General features: G+C 46.0%; 1 protein-coding gene across 2 annotated transcripts in view; it reads left to right on the forward strand.

Annotated features, from left to right (window-relative positions):
• unc5cb (unc-5 netrin receptor Cb) overlaps positions 1–16,818 on the forward strand; it is a 198,617-nt gene that overhangs the window by 71,165 nt on the left and 110,634 nt on the right. For both annotated transcript variants that reach the window (XM_056291130.1, XM_056291131.1), the window contains exon 2: positions 16,603–16,818. This exon is cut by the window's right edge and continues 13 nt beyond it. In XM_056291130.1, the coding sequence (XP_056147105.1) occupies positions 16,606–16,818 (213 nt within the window). In that variant the 5' untranslated portion in view covers positions 16,603–16,605. The remainder of the gene's footprint in view (positions 1–16,602) is intronic.

Below are 16,818 nucleotides of genomic sequence, written 5' to 3' on the forward strand. Positions count from 1 at the left end.
AGGGAGCAGGGAGGGGCACAGGGCAAAATCACAGGCTGACAGGGGGTCCCCTGGTGACTATTGCTGGGTGTGTGATTCCCTAATGCAGTAAGCCCCCCGCCCACAACACACACATGCGAGCACACACAGAAAGCCTTCTTTTATCCTACCAAGCGTTATTTCCACTTAGCAGCTCCATTAACACAGGAGGTGTGACGTGCATGTGTGTGTGCACACATGCACATGTTTTAATGTGTGTGTGCGTGCATACGTGCATGAGTGTGTGTGCGTGCATGCATGAAGTGTGTGTGTGTGTGCATGTTTGGGGGGGTCATTTTGAGTGTACGTATGATAAGTTGTGTTGGTCTGCCTTATTCGTCATCTTTGTGTTGGCCACAGTATTGTCAGCAATGTTTTCTTGGTAACATTTCCGGTTCTCTCTGCAGCAAGTAAGGCATTAGTGTGTTTTACAAATGCAGGCTTGTGTAGCACTATCGAGATTTTAACAGCATTAAACTCACATCTAACACTTGAGCTTTTGGGCTCAAAGCAGCATGATAAATTGCTGTGAAAGAGGATCTAGTTTGTGTGGCGCATGTGTTTGCTTGTGTAAGTGTATGTGTGTGTTTGTGTGCACTGTGGGTGCACGAGTGAATGATTGTAAGCATGTGTGCGTGTGTATTTCTGTGGTTTTGTATGTATGTGCGTGTCATTACCCCGGGGGATAGATGTATGGGTCATGTCTATTAGCTGGTCTTGTTTTTATTATCAGCATCATAGCGCTGGTGTGTGCTCCCTTTAATGTGTCACCCTGCTCTCGCCATGGATCCCGAGGCTAAGATTTACGATTCTACATTACATACGCCTTGTCACATTAATTCAGCCATCACACACACACACACACACACACACACACACACACACACACACACACACACACACACACACACACACACACACACACACACACACAAACTCTCACAAAAACACCATCAAAGCCTGCTTTAGTGCCTCCACCCTACATGGCGAGGGATGGTGTGCAGGCAGGGTGTATTAAGCCGTCCAGTAAACTCCCGATCTTCTCATTTCCCATCATATTTCAGCTGGGATCTTTAGTGGTTGGCCGCAGGTACGTCTCTTCGGCTGAGCAGCAGGGATCGGAAAAGAGGACAGGATGACAGGCTTCCCAGCCTTCTGTCCTAGAGAGAGAGAGCAAATGAGACCATAAAGGGAGTTTTTGTGCTACACTTTATTCCTTTCCATGGTGGGTTTTTCAACCGGTGAGCCGGTGGAAGAGGAAGAATGCACATGGTTTAGCGATGTTGATGTGTGCCTGTGTTTGAAGAAGAAATGTCTGCATGTGTGTGTGTGTGTGTGTGTGTGTGTGTGTGTGTGTGTGTGTGTGTGTGTGTCTTTTTTGTGATTGCAGTCTGAACCTCAGGGGACTACGCAGGCAATAGACTCAGTGTCAGACATGGAAAATGGACTGTACTCTGAGGACTGTGTCTCACACATTCTGACACACTTCCAGTTCTTACTGTCCATCGGCTGTAGTGCTGTCAGGCATGTTGTGTGATGAGGGTGGGATGTATATATGGGTATATCTGTTTGTCCATTTGAGTGTGTTTGGTGTTTTAAGATGTGTGAGCTGGCGCATATAGTCTCCTGTCAACATACTTTGTATTAATTTGATAAGATATTAAATGGAAATGATTTTGATCAGGAAATCATCCTGTCTTGCTCTTGCTTAATTTTGGCAGTTTTCGGTATCGGTCTATTCGTGTGTTGGACATGCATTGCACTTGAATAGTCTCTGATGTGTGATAAGTGTGGAAAATGCTCTCTCTGGTATTGCTTCTGAGGGTCTATTTAATGTTTTGCAGATGAGGATGATACTCAACAGAATCAACTGAAGCAGAGTAAGAGGACTGAATAAGATTAAGTGGGCTGCTTAAACCAACAATATTTCACACATTTTACACACGGTGGCCCAGTGATTAGCACTGTTGCCTCACAGCAAGAAGGTCCTGGGTTCGAACCCCAGGCCGTCCCAGGTCCTCTCTGTGTGGAGTTTACATGTTTCCCCCCGTGTCTGCGTGGGTTTCCTCTGGGTACTCCAGTTTTCTCCCACCATCAAAAAGACATGCATGTTAGGGTTAATACTCCTGTCTGTGCCCCTGAGCAGGGCAATGGAAAGAAGAACTGGAGTTGGTCCCCGGGCGCTGCAGCTGCCCACTGCTCCTATACAATAGGATGGGTTAAATGCAGAAGGCAAATTTCATTGTAAGAATACAGTGTTGCTGCTAAACAGTTGCTAGCTACCGCTACCCTGCACTAATATGCCGCTGGCAACCTCACCATGACTTTGCCTGGCTTCCTATCGCTAGTTGTTTTCGTGCATCAGCACACGAAAGGCCAGTATGATGTAAAATAAATAAACAAATCCTTGGGTGTATTATGAATAATAAATGATTATGCAATGGCTAACCAAGCTAACATAAACTAGCACTATAAAGAGTTTGATAGCTAGCTAAACTTGCTCACTGTTTCTGTGTAAGTTAACAAGTCAGTTTGCTTGCTAAAGCTAACGTAACGTCTACGTATGGGTTAGTGTGAATGTGTCGGCCCTGTGATGGCCTGGCGACCTGTCCAGGTTGTCTCCCCGCCTGCTGCCTAATGACTGCTGGGATAGGCTACAGCATCCTCGACCCCAATTGGGATAAGCAGCTTGGATAATGGATGGATGGATGGATGGATGGATGGATGGATGGATGGATGAATACGATGTCAAATAAAGTGGCGTTCTTTCTTTCTTTCTTTCTTTCTTTCTTTCTTTCTTTCTTTCTTTCTTTCTTTCTTTCTTTCTTTCTTTCTTTCTTTCTTTCTTTCTTTCTTTCTTTCTTTCTTTCTTTCTTTCTTTCTTTCTTTCTTTCTTTCTTTCTTTTTTCTTCTTCTTCTTCTTCTTCTTCTTCTTCTTCTTCTTCTTCTTCTTCTTCTTCCTCTTCTTCTTCTTCTTTAATACATGTGAATATTCCTTTCATGGTGCCACTTCTTTCTGTAATGCTGAAAAGCAAGTAAGCTGTTGTGTTCCAATGACTCTCATCTCTTTCAGGCAGTATTAGTGCCAACAGAGACTTCGGCATCATTAATTTTCACTGATATTTAGCCCTCTTCTGATTTGCAAATTGGGTGCAAACCCCTGGCCCATGGTGGCACATACTAAAGAAGTGCGGTGAGGACAGAACTGTTTGGTGGTGGGTGGGTGGGTCAGTCTATCTCCCCGAGGCTGTTTCTCATCATCTCTGTTTTTTTCACATCAGAGAGATGAATATATAAATAGTTTTATTGGAATGAGAAGAAAGTCAAATATCTTGATGAGGCATTTCAGTAGGGAAAGAAAAACAGATACCAACGCATTACATTGCATTTTATTCCAGGGAATTTAAATTTTAGGTGACACATCTTTGGAAGTTTCTTTTAAGGGACTTGCGTTATGTTGGCATTTTTTAAACAAAGTCCTAATGAGCAATTCAAGTATAGCTTCTGATGAAATCAACACATAACTACCAACTGGAAAAGACACTTTCTCCATGTTCGCAGCAACTTTCAAATGTTCATAATCCATCCATCCATTATCCAACCCACTTATCCTACTCAGGGTCACTGGGATGCTGGAGTCTATCCCAGCAGTCACTGGAGACACCCGGGACAGGCTGCCAGACCATTACAGGGCTGACATACACACACACACATTCACACCTAGGGACAATTTAGTACAGCCGATTCACCTGAGGTACATGTCTTTGGACTGAGCACCCAGAGGAAACCCACACAGACACGGGGAAAACATGCAAACTCCACACAGTGGACAACCCAGGACCTTCTTGCTGTGAGGCAACTGCACTAACCACTGTGCCACTGTGCTGCTAGTTAATAATCACTTCTTTTTTTTGAGGGGGGGGGCAGGAGTTGATTACCATAAGTTGAGCAATTCATGTTCTTGCATCCATGCTGAACATGCTCCACAGTATGTTTTTTTGTATTTAAATCTCCCAGCCTTTCACTAGCAGCAAAGTGGTGCTGCCCGCTGCTCGAGGCCAATTAGCCAAGTGAAGTCACTGCGTCCTGCTATAGGACACAGCGAGGGGTCATAGAGAACGACGTGTCTCCTCTGACAGGCATTGCTCTGCTCCATAGCCCGTGGTCAGGTTGGAGTGGGAGGATGGCACTGTCTGGCACCAGGCACCCGGGGGTGTGACGTGTGACAGGAGAACAGGCACACAGGTTTGTGCAGAAAAGACCAGTCATTATGACAGCTAAAGTGAGGTCAAGCCAAAGACCTCTATAAGTGATGGCTGGTTGCTTTAAAGCTGTGTTAAAGTGACTGTGCATGAGTGAGTATATCTTTGTGTGTGTTTGGGAAGTCAGGGGCGGGTGGGAGATGCATGTGACCATGACGCATATTCATATTGACACCTGTCACTGATGCTGTGAGGCATAACGCTAGCAAACACCAAACCTGCGTGAAGGGCCATACTTAATTGGTGTTTATATTAAAACTTGTCTGAATTTGCACCCCTGTTGTCTCTCTGTTGAAGGTGTCATGGTGGCCTCTTTTGTCCCACCTTTCTCCTCTTTCTCTCTCTCTCCTCTTTCTCTCTCCTCTTTCTCTCCCTCTCTCCTCTTTACCCCTTACTTTCTTAGTATGCTCAGAAAGCTGTGTCTGTGCCACACCGCACCGTAAATTAGTCCCGGGTGGTGACATGGTGCTTGCTGGGTAATTTGGACAATGGGGCGTTTGACAGCTCACCCATCACAGCTACAGCGCCCCGGGGAGCCACTATTCCTCCTGAGCTTTTCTCTCCTCTCGCTCTCTCCTTCCCTCCCTCAGCACTGATGGAGCGACTCCCTAAGTAGCAGCATCATTCTCCAATCAACCTCTGAAATGGCTTTTCATCCGGGAGGGAGCTGTGTGTGAGGGGAGGGAAGAGAAAGTGGTAATGCACCGTAAGAGAGGATGAGGCAAAAACCCCTACGCTTGGGGAAAAGAGAAAAAAAGGGAGAAATACTGCAGAAAAGCAAAACGCTTGTAAATAATGAGAAAGATAAAAGAGTGCTAAGCAGCATGGGAAACACGAATTAAATCAGAATTAAGTATTTTCTCTTAAAAAAAATATTGGCCAGCTCAGTAAATTACAAACAAATAAGCAGTCCACCCACAAAGATATCAAATCCTTTATAATAATTGCCAATGGTAAATAGCTGCTGTGCACCAAAACAATGAGATATCCCCCTGGCAGAGTTGAACACACCAGTCTTTGAACATTTCTACAAAGACTTTTATGGAAAACCATTTGTTTTTGTTTTTTTATTTTGGATTCCCCCCCCCCCTTTTTCTCCCAATTGGCCAAGTGTAATTATACTTGGCCAATTACCCCACTCTTCTGAGCCGTCCTGGTCGCTGCTCCAACCCCCACTGCCCATACATGTGGCGTCGCCGGCTGCTTCTTTTCACCTGACAGTGAGGAGTTTCGCCAGGGGGACGTAGGGCGTGGGAGGGTCACGCTATTCCCCCCCAGTTCCCCCTCCCCCTTGAACAGGCACCTTGATTGACAAGAGGAGGCGCTAGTGCAGCGACCAGGACACGTACCCACATCCGGCTTCCCACCCGCAGACATGGCTAATTGTGTCTGTAGGGATGCCCCACCAAGCCGGAGGTAATATGGGGATTCGAACCGTCGATCCCCGTGTTGGTAGGCAACAGAATAGACCCCCACGCCACCCGGATGCCTGGCCCCATTTGGTGTTTTTATTGGTATTCTGCGCTGTCTTATTTTAGTTCATAATCCTCCTACTTCCCACCTACATTTCCATGACACCCTGGAACCAAGTTGTTCAGTTCTGCAGTTTATTTTATGTCCTTTGGTAAGAAGAAAATGAATGGCCTCGCTGCCTTTCTTTGCACTTGATGTAAATTTGAAGCACTTGAAGAAATGATTTCCTCTCTTGACCTCTAGCCATTTTAAATAATGGAGGTAATAAACACGGCATCCCTCTCTTCTGATTGTTCTTAGCTATGCGGTCCCTGTGGGGCCACTGTGGACCAACAACCCTCCTTTGTCCTCGTGTCTATCTGTAGGTCTGTGTGGACCCTAGGGAGATCCCCCAGCCATCTCTTTAGCCATCACAACTACTTTTTATCCATGTCTTTCCCCTTCTCTCTTACCTCTCTCTCACTTACTCTCTCATTGTTTTCTTCCTGAAGATCCATTGGCGGGAGTGAACGAAATCAAATTCCTGTTGACTTGGCCTCAAGTTAGTCCATTACCACACTGGAGTGACCTTGTCATTCCTGGCACCATCATGTGACTGGACACGCAGTGGCCAAAGCTTGGCATGACCCTGGCATCTGCCGGCTGGCCCCTGCCAAAGTAGTGTCAGAAAGGACTGAATAAAGGTCAGGGTCGAAGAGAGCCAAAGAGAAGCAATTCAGCGGCAAGGCTCATAAAATGTTATGAAAGAGAGGAAAGAAAAGACGAGAGGAAGCAGGGTTTCCATTAGCTGGTAATTACTGTTTTTTTCTTTCTGGTAAAAACTCTAAAAGTCCAGCAAATAATCCTCCGCTAAGCTACCCGGATGGCCTCGAATATTTGTTGTAATGGCAAAGAATTTGTTCAGCCAAATAAATGTTATGTCATCTGTTTGCGTTGATGCTCTGTTCTTCTTGTATAGTGAATGCAAGGCACAGATAACATGACCGGCATTTTTCTCATTTGTCCAACATTCTGGAGTCTTGCTGGACACATTTGCCAGTGCCAAATTTCCCTAGCGGAAACTTTGAGGAAGGCACAAAATACAATATACCATAAAACTGTGTGTTCATCTTAAATACACAACTTGAAAAGGGGCATTTTTTGGCAGTTTCTCTTCTTTTTCTCTACGGGGTTACCCTAGGACACCAGGGAGCAAAGAGGCAGAAATTGAGGGCAGGTTATCTCCTCAATGTCCATTTCTTAATAGGTAGATTTTAAGTGCTTATCTCCGTGCCCGATTGCAAGTACCAATACTGTTTCGTCCCCCCAAAGTCTCCTTGCTTTTTCCTGAGGTTGGCTAAATCAATTTGCACAGATTCATTTTCCCAAATTACAACACTTACTCTGGTAAAGATAAGATGCATGAACTGGACTTTAATGCCCCGACTGAATTATTCATTTAGTTTATTTGACTCGGTGTAGACTCTCTCCACACCGCTGTAAGGCAGGCCTGTAGTGGAATGAGCAGGAACTGAATATTGATTAGGAAGCATCCATTGTTAACAATTAAGCATGTTGGATTTTGACTTTGAATGTCTTGTCAACTTTACTTTTCTTGTCCTCTCATCCTCTCCTTGACTGTGATGACAGGACTCCCCCAGAGATGACGTATGAGTGTGTTTAGCGCTCCCCACCAGAGAGGCCCAGATAGAACAAGACGGGGGAGGGGGTCGCCGGCCCCTAACAGTAATCAATGAATACCTGCTGCAGCCAAGAGTTAGACGGGACCATATAGAGGGTGTGTTTAGACCCATTAGTGTATCCAGAGCATCGAGCTGGAAAGACACAGGAGAATGAAAGGAAGCACACTCTGATTTAGTTAGTGATGTTATGGCAGCCTTATAAAGGCTTTTGCATTTAAAACAATAGTCATTTCTATCGAACCGAGCCCTTGGGGGTCTGTGGGTCTATACTTAATCCAATACTACCCAGTATTGACTGGTGAGAGTCTTTACCATTGATTTATGTTCACTCAATATAATGGGGAAGTGTGCTCCTAGGACATTTATAGGTTGACCTGATTGACAGTCTATTTATTCTGCATCAACTGATGTGACAGCTGAGTGGTCCGTTATTTCGCTTGACCACTCAGCTGAACGCCATCTCATGTCCCTCCATACTTCTGCATAGCAAAACACTGCTTAGTAAAAATCCCTGTTGTCTGTCTCTCCAGCCAACCACTTGGCATCCTCTCGCTATATCAGGAGAGAAATGAGCAGACTGGGTAAGGATAGTGATGGAAAGTGAGGTAATAATAGGGAGAAGAGTGAGAGGAAGAGGGGGATGAGGGGAGAGAATGTAATAGGCATGGCAAGAGGAGAAGAGGGGGGACAAGGACTAAAAAAAGAGGGGGAAGATTTATGCCAGTGCTCATCCTTGTTCATGCTTGACTCTCCCCTGATGGAAAGGAAACGCTGTCCCCGTTGATACAGCGCTTCACCCAGGACAATAAATCTGCTTGCCTAAGTACAGACAGAATAAAGCTTATCTTCCACTGTCCTGTCAAGACCCAATGCTCACTAGCTGTTTTCAGTGTGTGTGTGTATATGTATATGTATATATATATACTATATACACACACACACACACACACACACATACATACATACACACACACACACATAGTATATACACATACATACATATATACATACATACACATATATACATACACATATACATACATATGCACGCACACACACACACACACACACACACATATATATATATATATATATATATATATATATATATATGGGGGTCATCCCAGGTCATCCTCTGTGAAGTTTGCATGTTCTCCCTGGTCTGCGTGGGTTTCCTCCGGGTGCTCCAGTTTCCTTCCACCGTCCAAAGACATGTAGGTCAGGTGAATTGGCTGTACTAAATTGTCCCTAGGTGTGAATGTGTGTGTGTGTGTGTGTGTGTGTGTGTGTGTGTGTGTGTGTGTGTGTGTGTGTGTGTGTGTGTGTGTGTCTGTGTGTGTCTGTGTGGGCTCTGTGATGGACTGGCGGCCTGTCCAGGGTGTCTCCCCGCCTGCCGCCCAATGACTGCTGGGGTAGGCTCCAGCATCCGGCGACCCAGCTTATATATATGTAAAACTAGGTGTGGGGAAATTGAATCGGCAGGGCGGGTGGAGCAACGACCGGGACAGCTCGGAAGAGCGGGGTAATTGGCCAAGCACAATTGGGAGAAAAAGGGGGGAAAAATCAATAACAAAAAACAAAAACAAAAAGGAGTGGGGAAATGATATATGAATAGGGAACGGTCGACCGATACACACACTGCATACTACCGAGGTCTGCACTGTATGAACCAGATGTGGTTTGTGTGTGCAAGGGGACAGGGGCACTGTAAGCCCCCCTTTGTTTCCATTTGTGTTTTTATAAGAAAATTAATGTTGTTTTTTTTTCCCTTCTGGTGAAACCACCAAATACGTTGAGGCGTCTTTACATGGCTCCTATTCCAGCATTTATATTGAAGCTTTGTGTGTGTGTTTTTTTTTCCTTTCCCCCTTGATGTGTGTACTTTAGTACGGACCCATCCTGGTGTCCCATGTCTGCTCCGGCTTTGATCGTCTCATGTCCCAGTAGTAGGTCCTCCTTCATCTTCCTCCTCTCACCCAGCGGATGGGGTCTGGGGTCTGCTCCAGCCGAAAGGGGGTAACTGCTAAAGCCACCGGCTCCACACGCCATGACATAGTATATACAAAGTTTGTCATTCAGTAACTTTTCCATCCTCGCCCTCACATTATGTAGACTTTTAATCGCTCTTTCAAAAAAAATATGCCGTACATTAAAGGTCATACACGTTTACAGATGAGGTCTGGTGCATTCCTTCCCAATGTCAAAGGATTAAATCATATCGAATTTCTAAGGCGATATGCAGCCTTGTCCCCCCCCCCCTCAAAGCTTTTAATGGTTGTTGTAGAGCTGATGTAATATTCTGCTAATATTCAATTCGACTCCTAAAATATTCAGTGATAAGACTTGCAATACGAATTAGGAAAATTCAGTCCAATTAACAGAGCAAAATACGATTTGAATAAAAGTGCTGCAAGGACATATTTCATTAAAATTTAAGCACTCAATATGGAGGCAGTTTAGAAGTGTTCAGATGAAAATCAAGCCGCACAATTCTAAATGCTTGGAAAAATACATATGGCATAGCAAACAGAGGAAGCATATGTTTTAGTAATGGACCTATAAAAGGACTGTAACGGCGCTGGATAGGAGTTGGAAAACAACTATTTCTTAGCGTGTTCGACTGAAGAAGCATCGAAGCGTGTTATGCAGCCTTTTAGGATCTGCTACAGCATCGGATCTGCAAGATTAAGCTTATTAACTGTTATTTGGGGCAAGAAGAATGCTATGGCACCCATTAGCGCGGGAAGGGGGGCTGCAGCGCCCCCTAGTGGTGGGTGCAGCCCCCCAGTAGTGGCAGGTGGCTGTGTAACATATTGGACCCAACAGTATGCCTACGTACAAATGCAATAAATAAAAAAATAACATAAAAACAAACAAAAAAAAGGTAACTTTATTTTAAAGCGTGGGCTGGGGCTGTGTGGAATGTAGCTACATTTTTAATAAAGAAGTGAGTAAACGCTCCATTCCAAATCTGCTACATACTTACCTTATAAACAAAACAATGACGTCATGCTGTGGCGTCGCTCTGGCTGTCGGCGGTTCTCCGCGGGGGGAGCGGAATGGCTGATGGGACTGTTAATGTTAGATTTGAAATTGTGTTTTAATGATATGGTGTTCATGTTGTGGTTATTCTTGTGTTGTTGCTTTGGTGGTTCGACTCAGACTAAGTAGGAGACTGTTTACTGACCAACTGACTGTAGGACCGTGACTGGAACTGATGTCGCCACTTGAGAGATGGGGGGCGGGGGGTTGGGTGGAGGTGGGGGTGCGGTTACATTCAGTGGTGGTCCGTTCTGGCCGGCGCGAATAAAAGAGCACTCCCGGGGTCGTGCGGTGTACGGGGCACGGAAGTTGCGATTAAGAAAAGAAAATCTCTGCCTCTCGACTCATTCCTCCACGCCAGCAACTTTGTAGCGAATTTGGGGGGCAGTGAGAAACCGCCGCAGCCAGGACGCAAACCCGGGTCTCCCGCATCGTGGGCGACTACGTTAACCAGTCGACTAAAGGGTATTAGCCAAGGGGCTAGCGAGTCCAGTCATCCGTGATCGTTACACTACCCCCCCCCCTTCCGGAAGCTGCACTTCAGCGTATCAGCTCCCTCACCTCTCTGGGCGCACGTGCTTCTGATGGCCTCACGGTCTCAGCATCCAACTTCTGAACCCAATGTAGCGAATTCAGGGGGCAGCCGGGGACCGCTGACCAGACCCTTTAGTCGACCGGTCGACCTGGTTAACGTGGCGTGGGAGACCCGGGTTCGTGTCCCGGCTGCGGCGGTTCCCCGCTGCCCCCCCCCCGAACTTTGCTGCAATACTTTTCGTTTTAGTTGGCAGCCCCCCTACTTAAAACATCTTCCCACGCGCTTGATGGCATCGTTGTTGCAGCGTGTTTCAACGCTGTTTGTGTGTGCGTGTGCGTGTGCATGCGTGTGCGTGTGCATGCGTGTATCTAAGCACGTCTGCTTGTTTCCATAAGATGCATTTGAGCATATGGCTTAACTTGTGGTCTGTTCTTAGATCTGAGTCAAATAGAAGTATTGCACACGTGCTCTATCTCGCTCCATCCCAGTGGTCCTAGAGAAGTCACAAGCCCGGGTTCGACCTGTCTGCCACACCTCATTTATAGCCTCCTCTGACAGGCTGGGACTCCTCGGTAAACCGTCTTGTATGGGAGCTGTTCTGCAGCATTAAGTGATGACCTTTTCCCCTCAGATGGAGAAAGACGAAGGAAGAAAGAACAGAATAGAGCCTCTCTTTAAGCTCCTCGTTGTTCCGTCCTCTATTTAGTGGGTGGGGGTGATCGGTATGAGTTAAAGTCTTTCATTTTGTCATCTGGTTTCTTATTCATTTCTGGGCTGATTTTTTTTTTTTTTACTGGAGGGCTTGTTCCTTTCTCTTGAATTTATTATTCCTTGCACTGTGGAAGTTGATGAATTCCAATGTCTGTAAGTGAGTTTGTTTGTACTTGTGTGGGTTAATTTTTGTGTGTGCGTCTGTGTGTGCATGTGTGTGCGTGTGTGTGTGTGTGTGTGTGTGTGTGTGTGTGAGAGAGAGAGAGAGTTTCTGTGTAAGGGAGCCATTCTTTCATGCCTGTTTCTGATCTCGCAGCCTCACAGTCCGGCTGAGCAGGAGAGCCAGGGGTGAGGGAAAGATGGAGAGATAATGGGAGTGGAGGGTGAAAGAAGGCTAACACAATCTTTAATGAGTTTCCTTGGTTCTCTTTGCCTTTTTCTGGGTCAGGGTCCTTGGCTGTGGGTGGACGGAGGACCCTGAAGCCGGAGCCATACAGGGAAAGCTGTACACACTACACTTAGGACTACTGCAGTGGACCTTTTCTTCTTAACACAACCACCTGCAGACAGGGAGGAGGAGAGGTTCTCACATGTTAATGAGCTTATTAAGTTCACTTAATTCAGTGACGGTGGTAAAATAGATCGGATAATCAAAGATCTGCACTCGCATGCCGTTGTGACCTTTTGGTATACTTTGTGCGCGTGCGCACACACACACACACACACAAACACGTGTGCGCATGTACACATGCATGCATGAACACACACACGTAGTCACACGTACAGACAAACACACAAACACGTGTGCATGCACGCACACACATGAACACGTGCATGCACGCACGCACACATGCATGCACACACACACATATAGACACATACACACACACGTGTGTGTGTGGGGGGGTCAATTGCAAAAGGTTAGAGGTGAATGGTGGTTTTACTGCCACTCCTCAATTAGCAGCAGATTAGGAGCTGAAGAAAGAGGGGAGCAATTTAAAACTAATGCTGATGAAAAGCAGACACACTCAAGGACACACACACATCTACATGCATGGAAGAACACATGCATGCAAGAACATGCGCACACATGCATGCATGCATGCAAGAATGCGCACACACACACACACACCACGTATCCTCATTAGAACACACCAACATACTCAACTCACATTTGCACTCATAGCCATTTAATCACCTGATCACAGACTCACCGACTGACTCTAGTCTTTTCCGTACTGCCCCCCCCCACCACCACCACCACCCCAATCTGCACTAAACACACACACACACACACACACACACACACACACACACACACACACACACACACAGCCCTGCTCCACTGCTGTGGTGTGCTAGCCCTGGCAGTAAGCTTGTATGTGTCGCAGGTAGAGGTGGAGGGAGAGAGGATATGAGGGAGACATCCCAGGGAGATCTCCACCCAGGCAGGGCATCTCATGCTGCCCCTGTGTCTCGGAGGCGACCTGTGTCAGACAACAAGGCTCAGCGTGTCCACACACGGGGAGGAGGCAGGACGACACAGAGGCACTACTGATGGACTGACGCACCCCTTTTGTTATCTTACCCGTCTGCCTACCGTTATCTGTCCTGCTCTCCTTGTGTCTCTCCATCTCTTTCTGTTTCCTCTACTTGGCCACCTCCATTTAGATGCCATACTCTGTGTCTCTGCCTGTTTGGTTGTTGACTGTCTCTTTGTTCAGGTCTCTCTCTCTCTCTCTCTCTCTCTCTCTCTCTCTCTCTCTCTCTCTGTCTCTCTCTCTCTCTCTCTCTCTCTCTCTCTCTCTCTCTCTCTCTCTCTCTCTGTCTCTCTCTCTCTCTCTCTCTCTCTCTCTCTCTCTCTCTCTCTCTCTCTGTCTCTGTCTCTCTCTCTCTCTCTCTCTCTCTCTCTCTCTCTCTCTCTCTCTCTCTCTCTCTCTCTCTCTCTCTCTCTCTCTCTCTCTCTCTCTCTCTCTCTCTCTCTCTCTCTCTCTCTCTCTCTCTCTCTCCCCCGTCTCTCTTGCCTCACCTCCTGTTCCCGACTCTGTCTCCGCGCGGCTCTATTACTCCAGCTTCTTCTTTCACACGTTTGAATAATTGATGCCTACCGGTCTCGATGGCAAGAATAGAATAGTTCTGGAGGTGACAAATGGGGTGGCGAATGGGCTTCATCCCTCGCTCTCTCTTCAAAGAGTCAGAAGTTACCCGAGCTTCCTCGTGGGGGTGTGCGCTTGTTACTTTGTGTCTTTGTGATCTTCGGTGCCTCTGTGAGCGTTTACGTTATGCCTGTGTTAATGTGTGTGTGTGTGTGTGTGTGTGTGTGTGTGTGTGTGTTTTATGTGTGTGTGTTTGTAATGTGTTTGTGAGCATATGTGAGCATTTGGGTGTGTTTGATTTAAGACAGGGAGATGAAAGGGAGCTGTAATTACAGGGAAGCGTATCTGTCTGCTGCAGAAGTATCCAAGGAATGGCACAAACTGGGCCAAAAGCCTGAGGTCATTAGATTTGCTTTCTGTGTGTGTGTGTGTGTGTGTGTGTGTGTGTGTGTGTGTGTGTGTGTGTGTGTGTGTGTGTGTGTGTGTGTGTGTGTGTGTGTGTGTGTGTGTGTGTGTGTGTGTGTGTGTGTGTGTGTGTGTGTGTGTGTGATTTGTTTTGGTGTGGGTATATACACAAGTGTGTGTATGTGTGTGTGTGTGTAAGATGGAGAGATAGGAGTAGAGAGAGAGGGGAACAGGGAGGGAGTTTTTTTTAAATTTTAAAACAAGTCTTTATTTAACAAGAAGCAGATTTTAACATGACATATTTTTTAACTATATGAACAAAGTCACTCCGTCACATTAACCTGTCCAATCAAAACTTAATTTTCCATTAGAGAACCGATTCACATATCAATTGATGCAGAGAGAGAGAGAGCAATATACTATAGCTAGAGACAGGGAGGGGAGAGAGAGCGAGAGATAGGTAGATCGAGACAGGGAGAGAGAGAGACAGAGAAATACATATATATATATATATATATATAAACAGCACAAAAAGTAAGGAAAGTTGTGTTTGGTAGATTATGTCTTTGTTGTAACAATGCTTACTGGCAATAAATCTTCTATCTGGCAGCTCGTTGTCAGCACCTGGGGTACCAGAAGCTCAAAACAAGAGTCAATAGCAACAGCAAAATAAGCTGTTTGGCATTGGCAGAGAAGATTTGGCAAATTTTTCATGGGCGCAACCCACATACTCAGCTCTGCTGCTCATCCCACAAATTCATGTTCCTTACACATGTGGTCCCATTTAAACGGGGAATAAACAGGCTTTCCAACGGTATAAGATTTATTGCCAATAAGCATTGTTACAACAAAGAGATAATCTACCAAACAAACATTTCCTTACTTTTTGTGCTAAGTATATATACCGTTTTTTTCCTGAAACCGTCAATGTGTTGTTATAAGTGCTCAACTAATGAGGAGCGGAATATCAATACAGATACAGGGGGAAAAAATAAGTTTTAATACATTGCAGTACAGGCCTGTTTCATGCGCCATGCACTCCTCAGCTGCAGCTATCATCAGCTTGACAGCTGGTGATTGCTTATGGCATGAAACAGGCCTGTGCTGTCCCATAGAACATTTCCTTGACTCGCTGGATTATTTTGCTCCTCATCTGTTGAGCACTTTCCCTACAGTTGAGTGTTTCTTGTAACAATATTATATAAAGATATTAATATTCTTAATATTCCACTCCTCATTTGTTGAGCACTTTTATCAACACCATTGAGGGTTTCTGAAAAAAGAGGGGGGGACAAGAGAGATAGAGGATGAGCAAGAGATAGAGAGAGAGGAGAGAGAGAGAGATGGAGAAAGAAAGACAGATAGAGAGAGAGAGAGACAGGCAGACCTGGCTGCCTAGAGAAGCCAGGCTGTGTCAGCTCTGTCCACAGAGAGGTGGAGACACAGCAGCATTTCCTGCTACAATGTAGCACATATGAAGACTTAAGAACAAAGCTCTTTACAAAAATTAAATGCAAATTCCAAGACTGATGCGCTCTCTGACCAGACTAAAATGCAGCATGTACTTGGGGAAAATAGTGTCAGCGCCATAGATGCAGCAAGATATGTCAGTGCATGTGACAGCCTAAGAGACAACCAGCACAACACACGACAGCTGTACTTGTCTCCTCACTGCTCATGCTCTGACTTCTCTTTCTTTATTGTTATTGTTGTTTTATTGTGTCTTTATTGATCAGTGTGGTGTTGTGTTGATATCATTGTTGGTGTTGTGTACCGCCCAAATTGCACCTTGATGCTTCGGCAACATTGTTTGTAAAACTTCCGTGCCAATAAGCCCTTTGTGAGAGAGAGAGACAGAGAGACAGAGAGAGAGAGAGAGAGAGAGAGAGAGAGAGAGACTAGTTTTTTTAAATCCAGCTCCTCAGAGTCAAAAGTCGACCTCTGAACTCTGCTTCTCATTCTCGGCCTCCCGTCTCTCCGCCGTCTCTCCCCCGTCTCTCTCCTGCCTCAGCAGCAGTAGCTGGTTGTGGTTAGACCAGGCAGGGCCCTGCTCTGTAAATCCGCCCTGCCGTGCTGCCACAGAGGAATCCCAGAACTTCCTGAGCTCTAAAATACACTTGTGTAAACATTCCAACATATCAGGTGACGGGGATGTCACTGTGTACCATGTGAACAGATAATCCCATGTAAAGACCGAGGTTATAATATGCTGTCCCACTGTCTGCTCTCCCCTCGCTCCCCACCCCTCCTTGTTTTTTTTTTACCGGCCCTATATCTTTTATCCGTCCGCTTTCGCTATCTCCCTCTCCCCTGTCGTCCGCCCTTCTTTACCCTCCTAGCTCTCTTCTTACGTTGTGCGCCGATTTCTTTTCTCGCAGCTGATGATGACTTCCTGGGACTTGGTGAACTGCGGAAACCTTCCCCTCAGACCCCCAGAGCCACTGCCCGTTTTCCTGATGGAGCCCGAGGAGGCCTACATCGTAAAGAACAAGCCCGTCAACTTGTACTGCAAGGCCACGCCAGCCACGCAGATCTACTTCAAGTGCAACAGCGAGTGGGTTCACCAGAAGGAGCACACTGTGGAGGAGCGGGTC

This window comes from Lampris incognitus, chromosome 12 (genome assembly GCF_029633865.1).
Source record: "Lampris incognitus isolate fLamInc1 chromosome 12, fLamInc1.hap2, whole genome shotgun sequence".
NCBI lineage: Eukaryota > Metazoa > Chordata > Actinopteri > Lampriformes > Lampridae > Lampris > Lampris incognitus.